General features: G+C 43.5%; 1 protein-coding gene across 1 annotated transcript in view; it reads right to left on the reverse strand.

Annotated features, from left to right (window-relative positions):
• Positions 1-475: 475 nt before the first annotated feature.
• The window catches only part of kcnq3 (potassium voltage-gated channel, KQT-like subfamily, member 3), a gene marked incomplete at both ends in the record, with an annotated part of 64480 nt that continues 37624 nt past the window's right edge, over positions 476-27331 (reverse strand). The window contains 13 exons of the mRNA XM_079217132.1: positions 476-1135; positions 1414-1501; positions 1762-1857; positions 1984-2115; positions 3548-3650; positions 3752-3951; positions 8810-8904; positions 8994-9089; positions 10464-10574; positions 11759-11932; positions 12514-12686; positions 13203-13329; positions 15663-15753. Coding sequence (XP_079073258.1) covers positions 476-1135; positions 1414-1501; positions 1762-1857; positions 1984-2115; positions 3548-3650; positions 3752-3951; positions 8810-8904; positions 8994-9089; positions 10464-10574; positions 11759-11932; positions 12514-12686; positions 13203-13329; positions 15663-15753 — 2146 coding nt within the window. The remainder of the gene's footprint in view (positions 1136-1413; positions 1502-1761; positions 1858-1983; positions 2116-3547; positions 3651-3751; positions 3952-8809; positions 8905-8993; positions 9090-10463; positions 10575-11758; positions 11933-12513; positions 12687-13202; positions 13330-15662; positions 15754-27331) is intronic.

Here is a 27331-nt window from a genome sequence, read left to right on the forward strand (position 1 = left end):
TGCGTTATCATGCAAACCATGCAAAAAAACCATGAAAATGTATCCATATAAAAAAATAAGTGTTACAAAATGGCATAGCAAGTATAAGTATCCATTCGATCGCTTCCTCCGTTTCCTGATATCCTGAACGTTGAGTCTACACTAGGAGTCGCATGCATTACATGCAGTGCGGTTGGCTTTGCAGCGATAAAGCTTTTGGGCGTAAATAGTGTGAATATTAATATGCTTCTTATTTGAGCTATGAGTGCGCTGTACAGAGTTTTATTTTACAAACAGTTTTTGTTTATTTTTCCAGGGCAGTCCGAATGCCACGGCTCTCCGTCGGTTGACGAGACCGGCCTTCGAAGGTCGCCGACCTTGCAGCATCGAGGCGGATCTCCCCTCCCCCATGGTTCCGTCCAGAGGTGTGGACCCCAAGCTGATGTGGGTTTAGAGGCGTGGGTTGAATTCGAGGTTTCAGTGTTGCGGCCGCCTCTCAGGGCAGCGTGTTCCACACGGCCTCACCGAACCCCTCCCCCGTGGAGGAGAGTGGCAGGGCCCCCCCGCTGGGCGTGAAGGGGTCCGGGTCCGAGTCAGTGTCCGTCTCCCCCTCCGCCAGGTAGCTCGGCCGGGTTCTCGTCCGGCTGCCATCTCCGGCGCCCGGCGACGAGTCCCCCGCGTCCTCCTGCTCCCCGGAGACGCTGAACCCGCTCGGCGAGCGCTCCAGCTCCTCGTGGTCCACCGACAGCATGGAGAGCGGCGAGTCGGTGCCCCGCATCCCCGCGGTCCTTCCCGGTACCGACGCCGAGTCCTGCAGGGAGCTGATGGGCAACACTGTGGGACGCTCGGCGTAGGTGGGGATGGCGGCTGCAGGGAGGTGTTGGTGGAGGCGCGGCGGTGAAGGAACCGTGTTAGAGTCCACGCCTCCTCGGCCTCGGCCGCGGTGCGGACTCGGCTTGCCGACGGGCGTCTGGTAGGACATGTGCGGGAATGCCTCGCCGTAGTTGAAGAACACACGCCGGATCTCGCCGTTGGCCGCCGGGTCGCAGGTCTCCAGGGTCATGTGGGCGGCGCCGGCAGAGTCCACCTGCAGGAGCTCAGTGTGCTGGATGTGCATGTCCACCAGGAAGTCCAGCTTCTTCTCCATGTCCTCCACCTGAGAAGAGACGCACCAGATCATCCACAGTTATAACAAACACATTTCAGCATGCGATCAACCTACCAGTCATTGGAAAATAATATTTTTATTTGTATGAAATGTTACTGATTGCAGATTTCAGTTTAGGATTTGAACCAACAACATGTGGAACACAATCTTTGTAGATTTGCATCCTTATTTGACTAAACTGTGTTCTAAAGTGTTATTAAAGTGTTCTAAAGGGTTCTATAGTCCAGTGTTTATCTCACGAGGGGGTTCGCGGTTCTCATCCTCACCTGCCGCTCCACCCGGACAAATCTTCCCATCATGCTTTGGTCTTCGCCGTCTGGCAAGGAGGCGGCTTTGGCAAGGTCGGACTCGTGCCTGGAACACAGGGACACTCAGTGGACGTGCGCTGCACACACACCTGTTACAGAACATTCACCTGCGCAGAACGTTCCGCAGAGTTAAGAGAAACAAGACGAAGATGCTACCAAGATCAATGAACATACATATTAACCTTAATACGGCACATAAAGTACATTTAATGCAGACAATGAGCATTATTTTGTCCCTTTTGTAGGGATTTTATATTACAATATAATCAGATAACAATGAGTTGTCTATTCATGTGAGTGACGTACTTGGGCGACTGATTGGGTGGGTAGCTAAAGGGCGTTTTGGGAGTCTTCTTTTGCTTGGGGGTGAGGGGGGGTCCGGGGGCCAGAATCATGTCGATCCTGAAAGGAAGAGAAACAGGATGAGCTTTAGGAAGAGGAACAGGATGAGCTCGAGGAAGAGGAAGAGGAGGAGGAAGAGGGCGAAATGTCTGCTTCTCTAAAGACATCCACAGAGCAGCTGCTGACCTCGTCTGGAGGTATTTGATTCGACAGAGCATGTCCAGGTGCCCGGCAGAGTACTGCTCGATCACGTCTTTGACATCGTAAGGCCTCAGAGTTTCCTTGAACCGCTTCTTGTTCAAGAGGAATTGCATGATCCTGTGAGACAAAGACACATAAAACATATTCAAACATAACTGTTAAAGGACAACTGGCCTGGTCATTTAGATTTTTCAGGTACTAATATAGTACAACGAATGATTTGTAAAGCTTTATTAGACTCCTACAACCTCGTAGGGTTACGAAGAGGTGTCTTTTATTGAAATCCGACTGCAAATTGTACTTATTAACGCTACAGGGTTTATGTAATTACATCAACTTAACGGTAAGTAAAAAAAAATCTGAGCCGATATAACCCTTCCCACAAGGCTGTACTGTATTTCAGTGTATTTTCAGTTCATTTTCATTTAAATGAAGTTAATCAACATTGTGGTTCCGGAGATCCTTTAGGTAACGTCACTTGACTTATTCTTCTCTTTTCTTGTCCGATAATGGGCCCCGCGGGGCTTGAGGCCAGATCTTCCCTCTATCTGACATTTGATGAAGGAAAAGTGAGATTCCACACTTTACTTGTAGCTAGGATTAAAGACCACAACGCTTGATGTGGGATCAAACCCAACATCCTTCAGTTTGTGGAGGTGTCTCACACCTGGAGCCCGCCCTGCCCACTGAGCTTCCTTCTTTGGTCCCACAGGACTCCCACTGGGAGCGGACTCAAACACGACTCTTCCCAGAGTGCAGCGGTGGTGGCGGCGGTGTGTGGGGCTTCAGTGCTTTGGGGGCAGAAAGTCTTGGGTCCTGAAACTGAAACCCCTCCAGGTCCGAGCATTCCCATTCAGACCCATTCAGACCCAAAATAATGGCGTGGAAGGAAGCGTCCCTTTCACAGGGTTAATCACTCATCTCACAGGTCCTCCACGAGATTGAGTTCTTGCATTATGTCAACGGCACGGCTGATAGAACCGGCACACTGTGAGATCCAGTCTCTGGTTACCTCTCCGGCACAAAAACAGCCAAGCTCTCTGAACGCCGATCTTATTTGGAATTAGCAGATTGTTTGGGATTTATTTATTTTTTTCGTCAAATATTGTTTATCCTGATCTATTTGTCATCTTCATTTACTCTTAACCAGTAACATATAGACTGATATTTACACATCTGAACAAAATCGCACATGTGCACCTTTTATTATAACACCAAAAGTATTCAAATAGCCCAAGTGGTTGCAGAGATACACCCTTTTTAGTTTGGGTATGACATTTCCGAGGAAAGGGCCTACAAATAGGTGGGTTTTCAAAAGGTGATGTCAGCCATTTCATTTCTCTCTCTACACCAATCAGATGTTATCAGATCAGATCGCCCATCAGCTCATTTGCGCCACATAACAACTGTTCTATTGGTTAAAAAGAACACCTGTTCTTATACGAACCATCCATCACATCATACAACTGTATATTTTGTTCAAAGCCCTAAATGCTGCTTCACTGGGACTTCACTGGAGATCATGAAATGCACATTTAAAGCTCCTGACCTGACGGCCCTGATGACCAGCTTCAGCGTGGGGATCATCTCCTCCATGAGGATGTCCGGAGGGAAGCACCGCTCCTCTGAGGGTTCTGCTAGGGCGCCGCCGTCTGACGAGGAAAAAACCAGAAGACTTAATACTTAATACGATGATGACCCAAACCAAACTCAAGCTTTCTACCACCGTAGACCGTGGCCTTTACTTCCATACCTTCGGAGCTCTGGCGGAGCGTGTAGGCCTTCATGCGGAAGGCGGTGCGGAAGCGTTCGCGGTTGCTGAAGCCGGCGGGTTTGGACTCCTTGGAGGGACTTTCCTCGATGGAGTCCGCGTGAACCGTGAACCTCTTGCCCGACCCAACCGACGCCCGCGCGTTGGGGAGGCGAACACGCTCCAGTAAACTCAGTTTCTGGCTGAAACGGGACCCAAAGGGGACAGGAGATACATAATAGAGGATGAGGATGAGGAAGTCATGATATAGTACAGCACTACGCCAACCAGCAAGAAGGAATAGTCACAGTATTATGACACAGTTTGTTGTTTAAAGCCACTTCTTTTAACATTTGTCTTGTTCACAATGTTGAGAATGATTGTTTAATTATGACCATATTAAGAGTTAAACAGGCCTTTAGCTTTGGGGAGAAGATTGCTTGACTGATCTCCACAGTTTGAAGGATTTCAGGTCCTTTCTCAGTGAAGTTAGTACCACATTTTTTACCAAAGTCCAGGCTTCAAGATATCTCTACAGAGGTGAAATTGCAGAAAGAATACACAGAAATAATCATTCTATTTACCTGCAACTGTGTCAGGTTTTCTTCCGACAGCTGAAGATCTTTGAGGTTACAAGTCTGAAAGCTCCGTTAAACCACAACTACAGTACATGGTTCTAGATGCTAACTAGAACCATATTGGGTTCTTCGGCCTTTCAGAGAGTTCTACCTAGAACCCATCTGTGAAGGTTTCTACCACTTGCACCTTCTAAAGGTGCTCCTAATAACCCAGCAGGGGGTTCCACCCAGAAATGTATATTCCAAGGGTTTCATCTAGAAGTTCTTTCGGCTTCTACGGTTTTGAACATCTTTTCAGGGATTATCTTTGCAGATGTATTTAATGTGGTCATTGCAATCCTGCTGAAACTACCGAGAGATCCAAAGTAAACGTGCCAGATCTTCCAAATAAGGCCCTTTGACCTGACCGTTCGCACCGGGTCGGAGGGTCTTCCTGCCATTTCTTGGGGGAATTTTTATGTTTTTTGCATTCTGAAGAAGAACCAACAACACCTGAATCTCCTCAAGGAATCCCTCTTCTCGTCTTTCCCTGAATCTCCATTGAGTTTCTAATGAGTTAAAACCTTATAAACCCGACGCCCTTTTTTTATCTTCTCCTGGAAATGAGAACGGTGTTTTTTCAAAACTAAAACTGGGCTACCTCCTCATCAACAGGGTCTGTTTAATTCATTTAAATTGCTACAGTACCGGAACCCTTGTGAGAAGAGGCGTGTGGTTTTACATAAAAAAAAAGAATCATTACGTTTTAATATTTCCGTAAGCACCTTAACATGACTAAGCGATTAAATAGTTTTACTAAAGCCTTCGTAAGTAACCCTTACAAAGACACATCCCTGTAACCGTAGGTCTGTGGGAGTCTAATAAATCAATCTAGATCATTTTCTGACTATTATTAGTGTCTCCAGATTGCAAAACAAGACCGGAGTTTTTTTTTTCATATCTTGGGCGTGCAATCGAAGAATGGGGAATCTTGCTCATACTCTTGACTTTTGATCATATTTATGCTGAAAATAGGTTTAAATATATATATATATATATATATATATATATATATATATATATATATATATATATATATATATATATATATTTATTTTTTGTAAAGGCAAGGAGTTGCGGATTCGTTAGAGATCAAGGATAATAGGGTCTGGTATTCATATCAAGGTCATATGAGCTGTAGAACGAATAAGGGGACCCTAGGGTGGAACTGGTAGTCTTGAGGATCCGCTGCCTCGGGCGTAACAACGCGGTTCTCCTGGCATGAGGACGCCTCAGAGAGCTGCGAGGGCCCGGTCTCCTTTATTGTCCGATAGCCGGCAATATTTGGCAGCACAAAGAGCGGAGCTCCCTGGGTAAAGTAAGACTCCTGTGTGCCTTGGAAGAGGCAGAGAGGCGGGGGTAATCGGAGCCGACGACCGGCCTGAAACGAGGGCCTCTGAAACGTGGAGCGCTCTCAGCGGCTTTGCTCCCACAGCAGACACACAATGGGAGCCTCTTTGTGGCCCCGGGGCCGGATAGGGAGATTACGGCGCTGAGAGGCGGCAGAATAGGACGCTTTAAAGGACGAGAGAATCTCTTTCTGACCGTTTCTCCGCCAAATAAAGAGACAGAAAATGACTTGCGATTATCCCAAGGCAACACAACGGGGCCAAATAATGCTCCTCGTCTCCCACAGCGCCGCCGGCCCAAGACCCAGACGAGACTCATACTGGTTTACTCATACTGGTTTACTCATACTGGTTTACTCCACCGGCACAAACCTTTTCCCCATCGTTTCAAACTGCTATGATAAAAAAATGTTGAGAGTTAAATGCTAAGATCTGGAAACATCGAGACTATCCGACGCGTCAGAAAGACTCCTACAGATTCTGAACCTCCAGAGCGCCATCTTGTGGGTCTCCTGGGTGGCCAGATGGTTATATTAAATTAAAAAACATATTTGTGTGGACAAGGCCCGCTTTGTTTAAATATCTCAATGCACGCATGTTTTCACGGTGAGCTCAGGTTCCCCCACGCAGAGACACAAAGAGACGTGCGATGTGAAATATGACCCTGAATACAGAACATTTGGATTCATAATGGCAGCCAGTGATTCAGATCTACAGCCCTTCTTTTAACTTTTGTTATCATGTTTTGTTGTCACGTCTTGGGGACGTTTTGAACAATCAGAAATGTGCCTCAAGTTACAGAAAGTGGAGAAACCTGTGATCCACATAACTTCCTTCAGAGGTCCAACTGAAAGCGAGCGCACCTGACATGTTGGTCGAGCTTTTTATACGACGCCTTTGAACCTGTTGCTTGTTTGACCTTACATCCCTGCTTATGAAGGATGTCTGACAACGCTCCACAGCACCGGTTGTGTTCATTCAATCCCACAAGACGGTGGTCGTTGCACACACACCTGGTTTTCACTTAAATGTTCTGTACTGTAAAGATCCTGAGCCAACGAGAGGAAGGGAGGGCCGACTGAGCTAACGTTACTCACACATGTCCTCACTCCCAAAGGTCTGAAACACACACACACACACACACACACACACACACACACACACACACACACACACACACACGACTCTCAGATGGGATACAGTTTTCTCTCAGTGCTGTTGAGTAGACCACACAATAGCACTGGAGAAGTCAGATAAAAGGTCTAATACCATTCAATGCAGTGTAACACTCTCTCTCTCTCTCTCTCTCTCTCTCTCTCTCTTACACACACACTCACACACACACCAGACACACAGTAAGTGCTTATCGCCTCTTGTCGGCCCCTTGTAGTTTCTGGCGGCCGTCCACCTCTTCGCTCTGAGCAACAAGATAATGTCAGACTGACTTCCCCGCCGCTGATCCTCCGAGGGTTAAAACTCTGTCTACGTCTTCACTTCCTGTTCCTCTCTCTCTCTCCACACACACACACACACACACACACACACACACACACACACACACACCCCTCCAGCAGCAGCAACATAATCCTGCAGGTTGAACACGCCAGCGAGGCGTTGGAGCAGAGCACTGCAGAGTAATGAGGCTGTGATGGAATCAACCCGATAGAGGGAGAGAGAGAGAGAGAGAGAGAGAGAGAGAGAGAGAGAGAGAGAGAGAGAGAGAGAGAGAGAGACAGAATGCAGCTTTAACACATGAAGCATAGACTTCTATACAACCAGAGGAGTCACCCCCTGGTGGTCAGGAGAGAGAATGCAGCTTTAACACATATTCAATTCAATTCAATTCAGTTTATTTTATATAGCCTAACATCACAAAGACAAGTTTTCCTCGGAGGGCTTTACAATCTGTACACATAACATCCCTGTCCCGGGACCTCACATCGGATCAGGAAAAACTCCCCCAAATAAAGATAGTAAAAACCCTTTCACAGGGAAAAAAGGGGAAGAAACCTGAGGGAGAGCAACAGTATATATACTTCTATACAACCCGAGGAGTCGCCCCTAGTGGTCAGTAGAGAGAATGCAGCTTTCAGACAGAAGAGACTTTATAGAACCAGAGGTCTCTGCATTGAATCTTCTCATTGCTTCCCAAAATATACATCCGATAGTGTTTTGCTTTAACTCTCAGGTCCTAATCGACGCTTCAGGCCATATTTAAAGTTCTCCTGCATAAAACTGTCTGCTAACTCTGTGAAATATGTCGACAGATGTGCAATCACGTTGTTACACCGAGGTCAGCGAGGTGTTGATTCCTGCAGTAGACTCAAGACATCGCTTCAGCTCACGAAGATGAGAAACATTCATCACTTGGATCAAACCTCCGCGGGGAGATTTCCTGTGACAGAGTCTCGTTAAAGTCCCTCCACATGACGAGGGAAAAGGAAAACCATGGAGCCTAAAGACCTGTCTCGGGACTAATTACTGGGTCTGAACTGTGTGAAACATAACTAACGGTCTCGCTAATGGGTTTCTAAAGAGAACAATCTCTCGTCATCAAAGTGGCTGATGTGGAAGTTCGAGCCGTTAAAGAGACGAGAGGGAGTTTCACATCACGTTCACATGTTTACCGGATTAGACGGGAGATTTATTTGACTTGTGAATTAATACAGGAAGCTATTTAAAGGATATTCTGGGAACACTACGGGGCTCATTAGAGCCTCAGTGTGAGTCAGTGGAGATGAACAGCAGCACCCATCTGGCGACGGCCTCCAGGTGATCCTTCCTCTGCACGCCAGGAGACTAATTTACTCTCGCTTCAAGTGACCTTTTATCTCTTTGCGGTCTAGTTTCAACGAGCTACATGGGTTATTTTGTTCTTTTATCACATGTGTAGTTTTTTCATATCTTTCACTGAAAAAGTGACGATGAGGTTCATTATGTTGTGAGTTGTCTAAACTCACAGCTGCTGTGAAGCATCCGGCTTTTGGTTTGGTTTCATGATCAGCAGAAATATATTGAACATGAACCATAACTAGTGTAACAGTATATATTCATACTGTAAGAAAAGGTAGGATGAAACACGTGGCGGTACTCACCTGAAACAGGGGAGAGAGATGATGGTTTCATAAAATCTCCACGTGGCAATAAGGTCGTCCCTGATTGGATTGGTGGAGTAATATCGCCAGGCGGACTAGAGTGAAACAGGAAGTGATGTCACAGTTAAACAGCTGAACGTTTGGCTCCTTGAGATGCACGTAAACAGCTGACGCCGGTCCTCACCTGGATGAGCCCGGCGGCGGGATGTCTGCGCTTCTCAAAGTGCTTCTGCCGGTGCTGCTCCTGGACCTTCAGAGCTAAGCCGGATCCCAGGATGCCCTGCAGCGGCAAAACACAGTCAGCTGCCTCTGGTTCTGCCCACTGTGCACCAAGACCAGCAGGCATGGACCACGGGTACGCAGCCAAAGAGACAAGAACATGTCCACAAAGAAACAGAAGATGACAACAAAGAGATGCAGAAAGAGCTACAGAGAGACGATGCAAAGACACTCAAAACGGCCATGAAACGAGGCAAAAACACCACAAAAGACTCAAGTTGATGTCAAAGAGACCAAAAGAACTACAAAGAGACCAAAACAACTTCAAAGAGATCAAAAGAACTACAAAACAGCTACAAAAAGAGACAAAAGAAAAACGACCCAAATCAGGAAGAGACTTAAAACGTCCACAAAGAAAAATATAAAACAGTACAAAGAGACACAGAACAACAAAATAAATAGCAAAGATGACAAGAAAGAGACATAATAAGACAACAAAGGAACCAAAATAACTAATATGAGATGCAAAATAACAGCAAAAACTGACACAGAAAGCCCACAAAGACTATCAAAAAGGCTATTTAAAGGAGAAAAAACAACCACAAAAGGGACTCAACTTGACAAAAACAGACACAAAGCAACTACAAAGAGACACCAAAAGATTAAATACAAAACATCTCTGCAAATAGACTCAAAGAGGCTCACAATGTCTATGAAAAATGTCCACGAAAGACCACAAAGAGACACAAAACCATCACAAAGATAAATAAAAACAACAAAGACACACAAAACAACCACAAAGAGACACAAAATGACTACAAAGAGACACAAAACAAACACAAAGAGACACAAAACAACTACAAAGAGACACAAAACAACCACAAACAGACACAAAACAACTACAAAGAGACACAAAACAACTACAGAGAGACACAAAACAACTACAAAGAGATACAAAACAACCTCAAAGAGACACAAAACAATCACAAAGATAAATAAAAACAACAACAAAGACACACAAAACAACCACAAACAGACACAAAACAACTACAAAGAGACACAAAACAACTACAGAGAGACACAAAACAACTACAAAGAGACACAAAACAACCACAAACAGACACAAAACAACTACAAAGAGACACAAAACAACTACAAAGAGATACAAAACAACCTCAAAGAGACACAAAACAATCACAAAGATAAATAAAAACAACAACAAAGACACACAAAACAACCACAAAGAGACACAAAATGACTACGAAGAGACTCAAAACAACCACGAAGAGACACACAAAAAACACAAAGAGACACAAAACAATCACAAAGATAAATACAAACATCCACAAAGAGACTCAAAATAACTGCATTGCAACAGGTGTTCTTCATGCAGCGTTCAGCAGCAGTGAATATGCAAACAGGAGGGAGTACCCACTGCAGGCAGAGCGAAGAAGGACACTCCGATCAGAGCAAAGGTTCCGGCTAACAGCCGGCCGGCCCAGGTCTTTGGGGTCTTGTCCCCGTAGCCGATGGTGGTCAGCGTGATCTGAGGAGAACCAGACGGACAAATAAAGACTTCTCTAAAAGTTACCGCCAAATGTCTTGAGTTGCCTGTTTGACGGCAGATATTGGAGGCATCCGTTCATCAGCGACAGCACGGGCCCGCTGACAGTTTGCATGTTTTTATTATTATTCTCCAACTAAGTATCAAGGTTTGAAGAAGCTGAATTTGAAGTTAGAGCTTCCCGACGACACCTGAATGCTGCAGAATATATTGTTGGCCTGTTTTTTTGGCAGATATCCCACAGTGTGGATCTCAGGCAAAAGGCTGTTGTTCTCCGAGCTGCAGCCAAAACCACTTTGAGGATCGAACTGATCAGCCGACAGAAGAAAATACAAGCTCACATTTAACACGTAAGATTTACGAATTCACTTGTTCTTCAGTGTAATTTGGTAGTATAACATAATCTTTGGTTGTTGTGAAATAATCTCACCCCAATGGCAGTTTTGGTCACTTTAATTAAGGACAAAAATTCTAAATTTTTTCATGACGGGCATTTTAAAGCGACAGTAAAAAAGAAATTTGCTCACATTGTCACTATGTGCTGACGGTAGAACATGAGGTCATCTCTGAACAAACCAGGTTCCTCTGCCTCCTCTCAGTGCTTCTAGTATGGAATATTTGGAAAACCTCACCATGGTCGAAGAAAAACAACCAATCAGAGCCGAGGAGTCTCTGCTGTCAATCGCTGCTGGTGAACTCTGATCAAACTGATGCATGTGAATCAAGATTCTTAATTAATTAATTCTTTTGGACTTGGACCTATTTTTCATGATATTTATGGTCTTTATTCTTCCTTTAAAGTACATTCAGTAAACCAGCTCTAAAGATAGGAGTGTACTCTTAAAGACGACATATTATGCTCTCCTTCTGGTGTGTACTAGCAACACATGTTTATGTGCTTTAATGATGAATAAACACATTATATTTCTCATATTTTCTGTCTGAACATGTTTTCCTGGCGCTCTATCTCTGTAAGAGGGGTCTTAAAGAGACAGCGCCTGAAGGGGGATCTGACTGGCTTGTGAGAAAATGATATGTCCCCTTTAAGGATTACAACTATGAGGAATGTTACCAGTTAGGACTTCATTCAAATTATATATATTTATTTGTATCTTAGTCCCTCAACAGATGTAAATCTAGCATCGTCACTAAGGTAACGGACGTACCAGCCCCCACCACAGTGCGTCGGCGTAGGTGTCGAAGTCCTGCGGTTTGGGTAGAGCGGTGGGGTTGTCGAGGCCGGACACCTCCATGGAGACGTCGTCCTTCTCCACCAGGTACACCAGGAAGGACGCCAGGATCAGAGACAGGAAGCCGATGTACCAGGCGGTGATCAGCTCCTGCAGGAGGTAACACACCGGGTCACTGACATGATCACAACATGACCTTCACGTGGGGTTCAGAGGTCGTGTGGCAAGTTAACAGGGTTATGAGGCATTTTGTGTTGCAGAGCACTTTGATTGACAGATTTAATTTAACTTGAAATGCATTTATAGTACATTGTTAATCAGAAATGAATCACACACTATATAATTACCACGACCAGTGCACTGACTTACCTACATTATACTTCCTGTGTCCTTACAAAATAAAGGTACAGTCTCACACTCAACCTAAAGGAAAGGACATTTCACAACTCCGCCTCCACGACTAATAACTGTGCAGTTCAAATTATTGCCATGTAATAAGTTATTACACGAAAAGACTTTGAGAGCCGGACTCTAACAGAGAGAGGCGGACAAGTTGGTCTGCTTCAGCACCTTGGACAGCGCCGATTTAAGACAGCACAGTTAAGGCACTGGTAATATATATATATATATATATATATATATATATATATATATATATATGTACCGGTTCACACCGCGGTGTCTCCGGAGAGCGTCTTCCCCCGATTGGTTCTCCGCCGGTGCGTTCCTACCTTACTGTGGGCGTAGATGGCGGACCCCAGCAGCTTCCAGGTCCCTCCTCTCCGGTCCATGCGTAGCATGCGCAGGATCTGCAGGAAGCGCAGGCTGCGCAGCGACGTGGCCAACACGTTGCCCTGGTTCCTCACCGCCACCACCGGCACCGAGGCGATCAGCACGAAGATGTCTGAGGCGGACAAGAGGAAGAGTCACAGAAGGTTCTCGTCGGTCCCATATATATGTTTTGAATTATTATTCATGTGTTAACAATGCCAATACTCAAGTTCACATTAAACCCACATCTTTAAATGTTTGTGCAGATCCCAAAGTTTCCAGAAGAGAGCAAACGTATCAGGCTGAATTCTGAGGAAATCTGAGAATATGAATTTATTTTATTGAAATGAATGTTGAGATCATCGTCGATCACTCAACTGTTTTATTAATCCAGCAATTAATAAATCCTCATCCACATGTTTTACAGGGTTGCTAGTTTATGTTTTTAGTTATGTGTTCATCACGCTGATTTCTCATCAGTTAATGTCCAGATGGTGCTTTTTGGATGAGTTCAGGGACCACGGGAAAAGCAACAACTAATTAAGAAACTTTTTGTAACATTCAACAATCAATAATCAATAATATGAATCATGTGACATGTGACATGCTAACGGCATCATCGGTGCGTTTTGGAGTTCCAGCCATTTACCCAGAATGCACAGAGGTTTGCGAGCGAACTTCAGCCTCCCCCTCCATCCTTTGTAGCGGCAGCAGCATCCGGCCGCCCAAACCCTCAGAGCGAACTCCGCTCCGAAGATGAAGATGGCGAAGGTTTCCTGGACGGGACAATACACATTGTGTGTAGACATGTGTGTAGACGTGTGTGTAGACATTGTGTGTAGACATGTGTGTAGACATGTGTGTAGACGTTATGTGTAGACATTGTGTGTAGACGTGTGTGTAGACGTGTGTGTAGACGTTATGTGTAGACATTGTGTGTAGACGTGTGTAGACGTGTGTGTACACATTGTGTGTAGACATTGTGTGTAGACATGTGTGTAGACGTGTGTGTAGACGTGTGTGTAGACATTGTGTGTAGACGTGTGTGTAGACATGTGTGTACACATTGTGTGTAGACATGTGTGTACACATTGTGTGTAGACATTGTGTGTAGACATTGTGTGTAGACATGTGTGTAGACATTGTGTGTAGACATTGTGTGTAGACATTGTGTGTAGACGTTGTGTGTAGACATTGTGTGTAGACATGTGTGTAGACATGTGTGTAGACATTGTGTGTAGACATGTGTGTAGACGTTGTGTGTAGACGTGTGTGTAGACGTTGTGTGGAGACATTGTGTGTAGACGTGTGTGTAGACGTTGTGTGTAGACATGTGTGTAGACATGTGTGTAGACGTGTGTGTAGACGTTATGTGTAGACGTGTGTGTAGACGTGTGTGTAGACATTGTGTGTAGACATTGTGTGTAGACATGTGTGTACACATTGTGTGTAGACATGTGTGTACACATTGTGTGTAGACATGTGTGTACACATTGTGTGTAGACATTGTGTGTAGACATTGTGTGTAGACATGTGTGTAGACATTGTGTGTAGACATTGTGTGTAGACATTGTGTGTAGACGTTGTGTGTAGACATTGTGTGTAGACATGTGTGTAGACATGTGTGTAGACATTGTGTGTAGACATGTGTGTAGACGTTGTGTGTAGACGTGTGTGTAGACGTTGTGTGGAGACATTGTGTGTAGACGTGTGTGTAGACGTTGTGTGTAGACATGTGTGTAGACGTGTGTGTAGACGTTATGTGTAGACATTGTGTGTAGACGTGTGTGTAGACGTTGTGTGTCGACATTGTATGTAGACATTGTGTGTAGACGTGTGTGTAGACATTGTGTGTAGACATGTGTGTAGACGTGTGTGTAGACGTTGTGTGTAGACATTGTGTGTAGACATTGTGTGTAGACGCTGTGTGTAGACATGTGTGTAGACATTGTGTGTAGACGTTGTGTGGAGACATTGTGTGTAGACGTGTGTGTAGACGTTGTGTGGAGACATTGTGTGTAGACGTGTGTGTAGACGTTGTGTGGAGACATTGTGTGTAAACGTGTGTGTAGACGTTGTGTGTAGACATGTGTGTAGACGTGTGTGTAGACATTGTGTGTAGACATTGTGTGTAGACGTGTGTGTAGACGTTGTGTGTAGACGTTGTGTGTAGTTGTGTGTAGTAGGCGTTGTGTGTAGTTGTGTGTAGTAGGTGTTGTGTGTAAATATTGTGTGTAAACATTGTGCATAGATGTTGTGTGTAAACATTGCGTGTACTCATTGTGTGTAATTGTTGTGTGTAAACGTTTTGCGTAAACGTTTTATGTAGACGTTGTGTGTAAACATTGTGTGTACTCATTGTGTGTAATTGTTGTGTGTAAACATTGTGCGTAAACGTTTTATGTAGACGTTGTAGGTACACATTGTGTGTACCCATTGTGTGCAAACGTTCTGTGTAAACGTTGTGTATAAACATTGTGTGTACAAATTGTGCGTAGACATTGTGTGTAAACATTGTGTGTACATGTTGTGTGTACACAATGTGTGTAGACGTTGTGTGTAGACGTGTGTAAACGATGTGTGTAGACATGTGTAAACGTTGTGTGTAAACATTTTGCGTAAACATTGTGTGTACACATTGTGTGTAGACGTTGTGCGTAGACGCTGTGTGTAGACATGTGTAAACAGTGTGTGTAAACATTGTGTGTACACATTGTGGGTACACATTGTGTGTACACATTGTGGGTACACATTGTGTGTACCCATTGTGTGTAAACGTTGTGTGTAAACATTGTGTATAAACATTGTGTGTACAAATTGTGTGTAGACGTTGTGCGTAGACGTTGTGTGTAGACATGTGTAAACAGTGTGTGTAAACATTGTGTCTACACATTGTGTGTACACATTGTGTGCAGACGTGTGTGTAGACGTTGTGTGTAAACATTGTGTGTACACACAGTTAGGACTTCATTCACGTTTTGTGTACACATTGTGCGTAGACGTTGTGTGTAGACATGTGTAAACGTTGTGTGTAAACATTGTGTGTACACATTGTGTGTAGACGTGTGCGTAGACGTTGTGTGTACATGGTGGAACATGCTCCTCCTACCAGGATCACCAGCCAGTGAGCCGACACATTCTCGTGTTCCTTGAACGTCGTCAGAATGGCCAGAATCAAACATCCCAGAACGATCAGAAAGCTGCAGAGACACAAAGAACCAGCGGCTCAGTGATGAAGACGTGAAGCACATGAATACATATGTAGATGGATATGTGTGTGTCTTATTGCTGCCACTAGAGGGCGCTACATCTCTGCTGCTCACTTTAAAGAGACTGAGAGCTCTTCTCTCTTCTGTTGTTGTGCTTTTATCTCTTTTCAGATCACAGAACTGAGATAGAAGCAGTTATTTACTGAATAAATCACAACATTCATGAATTATCATTCTATGTACGATGTGTCAGCACAGAGAAAGATCAATCATTGTTACTTTATATTAAATATAATATCGTTTATATAAACGGTGTGTGGCTACGTGATATCGTCTCACAGGAGCAAATAACCAAAAGGCATAAAAACCTGTTTTAGATTTCACGAGACAACATGGAAGATTTTTAAAAAGAGGATCCAGAAGATTTCAGAATCTTTGTGTATACACGATGAGGTCGTCTCTATGATACATCAGATGGCTATGTCTCCTTTTAATAAACCGTATGAGTCGATGAGAAAACAGAAAGCAGAAACTCAGATGCACAAAAGACGGTCGCCGAGTTTGTTTCATCGCTTGTTTAAAGATCGTCATCTAAACACTCTTCTAGGATCAAACCAGTATATTATATGTTCTCATCTTTCATGCATCTCCACAGCCATATTAGAGTCAAAGGTTTTCATGGAGGGGATTATAAATATTTCACTCCATGAATCAAAGAAATCATTATTTTATGAAAGTTTTATGAAATGTTATTTTTAAATATGCTTTTTGTGAATTCATGAGAACGCAAACTGACAAAGAAGTAAAATAAATGTGTTTCTTTCCTCCAGAATGAAAGAATACGTGTTTTGAAAACTAAATTAAATAACGAGTTTCCCTTTTTCTCCTCTGCGCTCGGTCAACCCAAATATTCAGTTTCACGCAGTTTAACCCTAACTATTAAAAAAGATGAATGAGCTACTAAAGCCCCTTTTAACATCTAAATGCAAAGCTTTCACAGAGGAATTTAATTGGATACACACACGCACATGTCCCTGTACACTGGCGTTAACCACCCTGCTATGATATATGACGCGGAACCGCACTAAATACATTCAACCAGCTGATAAAAAAAACGCACAAAAAAAAACAACTTCTTCAGACGGCAACAAACACTGGTTTAACTGGTGGAGCTGTGTTTCTCTTTGAAGTCATTTTGTTTCTCTTTTTAGTTGTTTTGTGTCTCTTTGTAGTTGTTTTGTGTCTCTTTGCAGCTGTTTTGTGTCTCTTTGTAGTTGTTTTGTGTCTCTTTGCAGCTGTTTTGTGTCTCTTTGTATTTGTTGTTTGTCTCTTTGCAGCTGCTTTGTGTCTCTTTGTAGTTGCTTTGTGTCTCTTTGTAGTTGTTTTGTGTCTCTTTGCAGCTGTTTTGTGTCTCTTTGTAGTTGTTTTGTGTCTCTTTGCAGGTGTTTTGTTTCTCTTTGTAGTTGCTTTGTGTCTCTTTGTAGTTGTTTTGTGTCTCTTTGCAGCTAGTTTGTGTCTCTTTGTAGTTGCTTTGTGTCTCTTTGTAGTTGTTTTGTGTCTCTTTGCAGCTAGTTTGTGTCTCTTTGTAGTTGTTTTGTGTCTCTTTGCAGGTGTTTTGTTTCTCTTTGTAGTTGCTTTGTGTCTCTTTGTAGTTGTTTTGTGTCTCTTTGCAGCTAGTTTGTGTCTCTTTGTAGTTGCTTTGTGTCTCTTTGTAGTTGTTTTGTGTCTCTTTGCAGCTAGTTTGTGTCTCTTTGTAGTTGCTTTGTGTCTCTTTGTAGTTGTTTTGTGTCTCTTTGTTTTGTTTCTCTTTGTAGTTGCGTTGTGTCTCTTTGCAGCTGTTTTGTGTCTCTTTGTAGTTGTTTTGTGTCTCTTTGCAGCTGTTTTGTGTCTCTTTGTAGTTGTTTTGTGTCTCTTTGCAGGTGTTTTGTTTCTCTTTGTAGTTGCTTTGTGTCTCTTTGTAGTTGTTTTGTGTCTCTTTGTTTTGTGTCTCTTTGCAGCTAGTTTGTGTCTCTTTGTAGTTGCTTTGTGTCTCTTTGTAGTTGTTTTGTGTCTCTTTGTTTTGTTTCTCTTTGTAGTTGCTCTGTGTGTCTTTGCAGCTATTGTGTATCTCTTTGTAGTTGTTTTGTGTCTCTTTGCAGCTGTGTTGTGTCTCTTTGTACTTGTTTTGTGTCTCTTTGCAGCTGGTTTTAATGGTTTGTTCAATGAATGCACACAGAGCTACGTCAACGTCGACGTCGACGCCCATCAGACCTGACACATCGGGGGGAATGAGTCAAACAAACTCAGAGGACTAAAAGTAAAAAAAATGACAGGAAATTTAGGGGAATTAAACGCCTCTGTTCTGGTGCGACAGAAAGCAGATCCCGTCTGGTCAGCGTCTTCATTAAGTTCCATTAGAATGAGGCGGAGCCGCTGCACTCACACAGTCAGAGCTCTTCCTCTGCAAGATACTGTTAGGGTTCTATCTCATCAATGCTGCTTATCAGTTCGGTTCCTTATCGATATTCTTATCTGTTCTTTTTAGTGAAAGAAAAACACAATAAATAGGAAAGTAATAATAATAATAATAAAGAGTCAGAGAGACAGAGAGACAGTCCAACAGTTAAACTTGAATCTTGCTCTGCGAGTATGTTTTTATTTATTTATTTTGAAAGGTAATGTGTTGGTAATGATGAGAGTCTCTCTCTCTCTCTCTCTCTCTCTCTCTCTCTCTCTCTCTCTCTCTCTCTCTCTCTCTCTCTCTCTCTCTCTCTCTCACCATTAATCCACTTTATATCCTTCTTCCCAGTGGGTTTCTCGGCCCCGCCAGGCTGATACCACCCTGGAGGATTCCTAACAAACCAATTTGCCGGCGAGATTCAATAAAAGGAGTTGCAGACGACGCAATTTCTGTTAATTTGCCGGCGATATGCAAACATCGGCGTTAATGACTGCAGACTAGACGATCTTCACGAGGAGAAGTCAAGGAAGCGGCTTCACATCCGTGATGACGGACACGAGTGTAAAGCTTCGGTTTCTACGCATGACGGAAATGAAAATAATGAAAACATCATCACGCACACGAAAGTGTTTCATGTTCCACTCGTGTGGATGATGTTTCATTTAAAGCTGAAACAGCGACAGAAACCTCTTTAGCCCAAAGCCACCCAGCGCCACCTTTTTTTATGAGTCCTGAGGCTTCCCTGGTCCGCCCACGTTTCTTATACCGCCTCATACAGCACATGCGGAAGCTGCTGAACATTTCATTACCCAGCATGCCTGAATCTGACACTGTTTTGCCATTAAATAAGTATTTTTTTCATTTTTGAACCGAGCGACACCGTTTTTTGACTGATTATCCTTCATAACATGCCAATGCTTTGTTTGATTGTGATAGAAATCCATTTCATATTCTTAAAACTGCAGTCAGCGATTCTAATCCAACTAAGCTATTTTGGTCATATTCAGTAAATGTCGCCGAGTTATTTTGTCCATTCTGTTATAATAAATGAAATTCGTAAATGTGAAGCGCGGCATGATTCCAGCCAATCAGCAGTAGGCGTTTGTGGGCGTGTTGCCACACATGTTCCCGTCCTTCTCTCTGAGCCGACCCCCTAATCATATTACATCCTGAAACTTAAAGCCAAGCATTGACCCTCAAACAGGCAGAATGTCCTCACTATCCAAAGAGTCCTCACTCTGTGGTAAGAAACATTCGGTCCTCGCTATGTAACAAGCACGGGAAATACACACACACACACACACACACAGTCGCCTCCTCAAGCATCGTTAGCGACGACTCGGCAGCCGGATTGTCTACTAACGTGTTCACATCCAGACGGGGTGCAGCCCACGGGTGACAGGAGGTCAGATGTGTCTACGTTTGTACTGATCCCGACAGGAGAGCATGCTGGGAGTGATGGATTCCTCAACCAGCACCTCCCACAGACCCTCACACACACAGACCCTCACACACACAGACCCTCACACACACAGACCTTCACTCCCACAGACCCTCACACACACAGACCCTCACACACACAGACCCTCACTTCCACAGACCGCTCCACACAGACCCTCACACACACAGACCCTCACACACACAGACCCTCACACACACAGACCCTCACACACACAGACCCCTCCACACAGACCCTCACACACACAGAACCCCACACACACAGACCCTCATACACACAGACCGCTCCACACAGACCCCCACCCCACTCCCACTGCTCAGCGGTGGGAGTGGATGAAGGATACACATGGCGGTGATTTGGGATTTGCTGATCATGCAAAACCTGGTGTTTGACCAGGAATATCCTGAATGTAGTGTGTGTGTGTGTGTGTGTGTGTGTGTGTCTGATTGTGTTTGTGTTTGTGATTGTGTGTGTTTGATTGTGTGTGTGATTGTGTGTGTGTGTGTTTGATTGTGTGTGTGATTGTGTGTGTGTGTGTGTGTTTGATTGTGTGTGTGATTGTGTGTGTGTGTGTGTGTGTGTGTGTGTGTGTGTTCACTTGCTCCCTGACTGATGTGTGAACAGTAGCAAAGCAATTAGTGCAACTAATCTGATTAATTAGAGCCAATTAAGGAACTTTTGTTAATTTAATCCGCAGCTATAACGTCCACATCGGAGCGCTTCTTGGAGGAGCAGCAGGAAGACGGTCGACTCTCGCTAAACCCGGTCGGAGCGAGCCGATCAGAAGGACTCGTCATCGGTGGCCCCGCGGCCTCATGGGAGCCAACTCAGCGGCGGGAAAGAGATCAATGCAGCTCTGGTTTAATCTCTCCGTGTGTGTGCGCTCAATACAGATTCAGATCTCCGTGACGTCACTCGGTTCTTTTTCACCAGCGGATGAACGTTTTAATGCTGCTCTCGGTTTGGAGGAGATGGAGTGAGCTGACGGTGAGGTCACGCGGGGTCATTACATCATCGACAGGGAGGTGTGGCTGTGTTTAAGAAAGTCAGTCTCGTTGACATTATTAATGTACTTCATATATTGAAAGACAAAGAATATCTCAAGATAAGAATGAGACTACATCATATATTATTATTTTTTAAACAATGTATTCGGCAACTGGAATCATGTTAAAGATTTTGTCAAATAGAGAAAAGTATAAAGTCTAAACCTAACTCTTGGTGTTGATGCTTAAACCTAACTTTTATTTTGAACTTATTGTAAAACAAGTTGTGCCAAGGGACAAAAAAGAAAACTGACAATTTTTGTCCCTCTACACAAAACCAACAGATTGCAGTTTGTGAATCTTGCCGCCTGGTTTTATTTGCAGGAAACGGTCCAGAATGCACTGCAGCATCACCATCTTTAGACTTATATGCCCGACGCTCTATTTTCTTTCTCCCAGAAATGAGAATTGTGAGAATTTTTTCAAAACTAAAACTGTGCTATTTCATCATCCACAGTTATGATTTAATTCATTTAAATGTCTAAAGTACATCTCAATGCTTGTTTTTATTGTTATTATCAATTTGCAGATTGAACTGCAAATGTAGATGCTTTAGGTCGTAATCTTTCTAAAGAAGTGCAGTACTACTCTGTAGGATGATGGGAAGGGAGCGAACAATACAATTAAAAAACTTGAGGAGTAATTTTTGGGGAATCTTGCTCAGACTCTTGACTTTTGATCATATTTATGCTGAAAATAAGTTTAAAAATCTCTCTATATATCTTTTTAAAGGCAATGAGTTATGGATTCGTTAGAGATCGAGGACAATAGGGTCTGGTATTCCTATCGTGGTCTATGAGCTATAAAAGCCATAGTGTCCCCAGGTTAAGTCTGAAATCATTGTTGTTGTGAAATAAAATAAAACTCAGATATAAAACTGTACACATAGCAAGATTCTTTACTTCTGAAATGGCAATGGAGTTACAGTGAGGTATTCTGAGAAATGTAGGTTGAAGGCTAGCAGCAAAGGTTTTTAAACTCTTTGGTGAAAACACTCTTAATGGAAGTTTCATAGATTGCAGACACGTTGAGTTGTCCTTCATTAAGCCTTCAGAGCTTTCAGACAACACGGCGAGCTAATGTTGTAAACTTCAGACTGGAACACTTCCTGGCCGTCAACACTACTTGTGACTCCTCCCCCTGTTTCCTTCCTCTGCACGGGAAGCCGATGCACTTGGTTGACCTCGTCTTCGAAGGAGTTAAGGACCAAATCTCAAATCCTGAGTGCTAATTATCTTAGATTTCCTGACCGTGTAATTAGGGTCATTCCAAAGGAAATGAGGTCCAGTCACACCTGTCGGCCCCGTCGGTTATGGAGGGAAAGATGAGGGGAAGACACACTTCAGCCAAATCAAATTTTTCTGAACCCAAGCAGAACCAGGACACAAAGAACCTGCAGAACCGAGGAAATGTCGACCTTAACCTTTAAGAGAAGTATGAATACTTTATGTTCTACTTATTTAAACGGGGTATCAATGGTAGTGATATTAAAGAAATGTGGAGTTTAGTTTCAGGACATGAGGACATCTGAGGCTCCTAGAAAGGAAGGACGTGAGGACATCTGAGGCTCCTAGAAAGGAAGGACGTGAGGACATCTGAGGCTCCTAGAAAGGAAGGACGTGAGGACATCTGAGGCTCCTAAATGAAGGAAGGACATGATGGACATCTGAGGCTCCTAGAAAAGAAGGACATGAGGGACGTCTGAGGCTCCTAGAAAGGAAGGACATTAGGACATGTATGGCTCCTAGAAAGGAAGGACATTAGGACATGTATGGCTCCTAGAAAGGAAGGACATGAGGACATCTGAGGCTCCTGAAGAAGGACATGATGGACATCTGAGGCTCCTAGAAAGGAAGGACATGAGGGGGTGTAAGGCTCCTAGAAAGGAAGGACATGAGGAACCCGGCTACCTGTGGGTTAATGGGCTCCCCGGGTCCATTGCCCACTCATCGATCAACACCGTCCTCTGACATCATTCATCAATCAGCCAGCTGTCACACTCGTGTTGTGCTAGAAGTTATTAACGGCAGCGTGGAGTGACGAAGAGACATCACGGTTTTCAGCGGAGAGAAGCTCTCGCTCATTCATGCGGCGCCTTGTAATGAGCAGACAGTTCGGTTTGTTTACGGAAGTTATGAAAGCAGATTTATTGACCCAATTCCAAAGCTGTGAATTATCGCCTTCACTACGACCAGCTGTCTCTGAGAGGAGAGAAAACTAATGAACGGGTTAGGGTTCCACCCCGGCAGATGAGGGGATCACCAATATATAAATATATATATACATATATATATAAATACACGTCAATGTAAATATAAACATAACATGAATAAATATCAATAGATAAAATATAAATACACATATTTATATATAAATACATATTATTACACGTATAAATATATATATATATATCAAAATACATTTAAAAAAAAAATATATATATACATATATATATATATATATATGTATATATATATTATTTGTAAGTACTATTTGTTCAATCCCTGAAGTCACCATACATGAGACTTATCGTACACTGCCCATGTAGAGTATTAGTTTAGTAATTATACAATCATGCAGTGGTGGGCCGTCAGGGCCTGCTAAGCCTTCTCTGCTGGGCTGAATAGAATCACAAAGTTTACATTTAAATTCATTTTTTGTATATATATATTTTTTTAATAATTAGAAGTTATATCTATTGTAACGTAATTGGTTTTCACAAATAGACAACATGTATTATAATGATATCACATGGCGGATGAGACCTGACATGCAGTCCACAGCTGTGTGATACAGAACCTCTCTTTAGAACCTCTCTTCAGAACCTTTCTTCAGAACCTCTCTTTAGAACCTCTCTTCAGAACCTTTCTTCAGAAACTCTCTTCAGAACCTCTCTTTAGAACCTCTCTTCAGAACCTTTCTTCAGAACCTCTCTTTAGAACCTCTCTTCAGAACCTTTCTTCAGAACCTCTCTTCAGAACCTCTCTTTAGAACCTCTCTTTAGAACCTCTCTTCAGAACCTCCAGGGCTATAATTTGTCACCTGAGCGCCCTTAAGGCTGGGGAGGTCATTACCGGCCTGGCAGGAGGAGGCGCAAGCAATCAGTGTCAGTATCACACCACACCTCGGCTCAGCAACGACTCTTTGACTCTTTGTCTCTTTGTATCTGTATCTCTTTGTTTCTCTGTCTCTCTGTCTCTCTGTCTCTTGGTCTCTTGGTCTCTTTGTCTCTTTGTCTCTTTGTCTATTTGTCTCTTTGTCTCTTTGTCTCTTTGTCTCTTTATCTCTTTGTATCTTGGTCTCTTTATCTTTTTGTCTCTTTGTCTCTTTATCTTTTTGCCTCTTTGTCTCTTTGTCTCTCTGTCTCTTTGCCTCTGTGTCTCTTGATCTCTGTGTCTCTTCAGCACAACCAGCACAGTGTTTGATGGACGACATAACAGTGTTACTGCCCCCTACTGGCTTGGAGGGTGAATGCCCACAATACAAAACTAATAAATAAAAAAATTCTAAAAATTGCTCCGATATATATATATATATATAGTTATTTCCCATCCTGTATCCTATAGTTGTGATGCTGTAGTTATTCTACGGGATTGTTTGAGATGTTTTATTTTACGACCTGGCCAAAGCAACAGGAGGCAAGTCAAATAAACCGAACTAGACGATCCCGTAGAAAAACTACAACATCGTAATGAGTCATATTTTATAGATATCCCACAAACTTATTTTGTATGTTATCCACGTAATCATGAACGAGGAAGTATAAAGAACGCAATAAAGGAGAAGAGGTGGATGGCATGTATGCCACAGGAAGTCACACACTTAAGTAAAGGCACTGCTGCCTGCTTCTACTTCTGACATATAAGTACTTCACGATCTTTTCATAAACCTCGTTAAGTCGGTTGCTGGTTTACTCGTGCTGGTCTGTTCTGGACTCGACATTGGTTCATCTCTGACCTCCAGAGGTCGATCTGGCCGTCGTGCCAGCCGCTTCGTTTCATTAGCTTCTAATTTTACGTGTAAACAAATAGCGGTGCAACTGACGGTGAGAAGCCGATGGATGTTTACCATTTGCTTTATATTCTGAATTCTAACTTAGAACATGGAGGTGATTTATTTAACCTCTTAACGTGTTAACGTCCCGCAGGCGTCCTTTACTGGACATTCTAGTGTACACTGTATCCCCTATTTATAGTTCGGTACGAGTGCCACATGTTTCTGGAAACCTACGATTCTTGTTCCAGCTATGCAATCCGTTTCAAGATCAGACCACCACAGCAGCTACAAACAAGACTTTTGTCAGACAACAACAAACAATAGAACAGATATGAAAGAATAACGTTTTGTTTTTAGAAAAAAAGCAGGTTTGCATGAGAGCACAGCTACAATACTAGGCATCAAAATGACCGCAGAAATCTAACGTTTCTTATGAATCCTCACTTGAACCAATAGGAGCTTCATGTCCTGACTGACAGGCTACATTACCCAACCAGAAGCTACGTTGAAGAACAGGCTTAGTCTCTATTTTCTTACGTGGATCAAGCCTGTCACGTCATACGGCTCGGATGACAGGTGTTTCGTACAGTCAATGAAATTGCCTAAAAAACGAATACCAGGAAGAGGGGGGGCAAATATTCACAACAGGCTTCCATTTGATGAGAAGAGACAGCTGCCATAGTTTGGAATTGAATTCGCATGAACATGCATTTATACTTCATACATATAGGTATTTCAATAGGTATATAGTATATATATCATGAATATTTTCAGTCTCAAAATTTAAAAAAACGCCTAGACATTTCATTAAAAAAACATGTGTAAAATATTAATTTTCTGTGATATTGTTATCTGCTTTTTACTTAGACTAGAAAAGGCTTCAGGCTATGGTTCCATTGTGTTTTCCAGTCCATAAGTCCCATTTATAGTCATCTACAGGCATCTATTTACAAAGAAATGTTCAGGCGGAAATAAAAACCTTATACTTTAGTGTGTTCAAACTTATATAACTCAGTGTCAGCAGCACTTAAAGTGATTCTGACTATTGAGGGAAAAAAGCTTCAGAGTGTTACCTTTCAAAAGAGACCAAGACCATGCATTTACTCCAAATAGTTCAAGTACAGCTTGCAATTTACTTTGGGTATACCTGGATAGGCGTTTTTCGTCAAATTTTACAGGAACGCTAACAGTTAAAGGTTTCTGCAAAAAGTCCAGTTTCAGTTCGTCTCCCTCAATAGTTTTCCGAAACTCAAAAGTCTCAAAGTTCCTCCTTAACTAAAGAGTGATTGTGAAAGTATTCTCAAGTGTGAATATTACTGCAGCTGTCCTCTGAGGGCCGTGAGGTCATTCTACAATCACAGATCGGCTCGTTAGCCGTCAGTCCACTTCGGGCCGACCCTCGGTTCAAAGCGGAGGCTCATTACAGAGGAGAGGAGCCTCGAGTCCACCTGACAGGGCCCGGGACTCACCGCGCTCTGACCTTGGCCGGTCAGGGTGGTGACGCCCGGAGGCTCACTCATTAATTCGAGACTGACAGGAAGCAGCAGGACTTCTAGACCACGGACGAGGCCGGTGCAGCGCCAGAGATGAAGAAGGCGTCAGGAGGAAAAAAAGGACATGAATTCAATGCATTTTGATGCAGAGAAAACAATGAAAACGACGAGCTTGTCAACTCGAACTGGGATAAATAAATGTGGACATCCTTTGACTTTACAGCTCAAGCGTCTTGACAGCTGACCAACACTCTGGGCTGCGAACTCAGTGGCGGCGGCGTCAACTCAGCCCATTCACGCCGACGCCGTTCGTGAGCGACGACGCGACTTTGGAAAATCTGTCAAATCAGCTTTTTGTGATCCCGCGAAAATGAGTTAATTTTGATTCTGTCGAGTGTTCTTTTGTTTGGGCTCTTTGGTTCCAAATATATTTTCAGTTTGAGTTCATCCCTTTCATAAGGACATCGTCCCCATGCAGAGAACCAGCTCCAGGAATTCCTACTTTAATGCGGAGGAGCTTGACCTCGACACCGACCAACATGGTTGGCTTGAACTTGAAGGCCGACTTGGAGCTGATGGCCGACCTCGGTGAAGGTGCGTCCAGAACCTGACGTTGTGCATCCGCTTTGTTCCCGTTGCGCCATAAACTTTGTATGTAACCGCGGAAAAAACTATCTCCGCCTTTGATGTGAAGCTCCATCCTTCTTCCTCTCCTTTCTCATGTGATCCCTCCTTTTTTATGGCTCGTCTGTCCTTTCTATTCTGTCCGTCTTTGCTTTCTCACCTCATCCGAAGATAAATCTGTGTTTGCCACCGTCATCTTGCAGAGTAATCAGATGCATTAAGGTGCTGTATCACTGCCCCCCCACACAACCTTCATTTCACGAAGCCTTGGATGACATGCATTGTGCGCTTCCATGGCAACAGCTGTGGATTATCCCTCAGTCTCTGAATCACCATGGAGACACCGGCTGGTTGTCGGAGCGTTTCCTCTGCAGACGGTAAAGAGTGAACAGAATCCTCTCTGACTGGCTGCTGCGGTCTCTAATCTGCATGTATTGATCAGTCGGGAGTGATCGATCCCCAGTTTACAAACAGCTGCATTCTCTCTCCTGACCACCAGGGGGATACTCCT

The sequence above is a fragment of the Taurulus bubalis genome (genome assembly GCF_910589615.1).
Source record: "Taurulus bubalis genome assembly, chromosome: 1".
NCBI lineage: Eukaryota > Metazoa > Chordata > Actinopteri > Perciformes > Cottidae > Taurulus > Taurulus bubalis.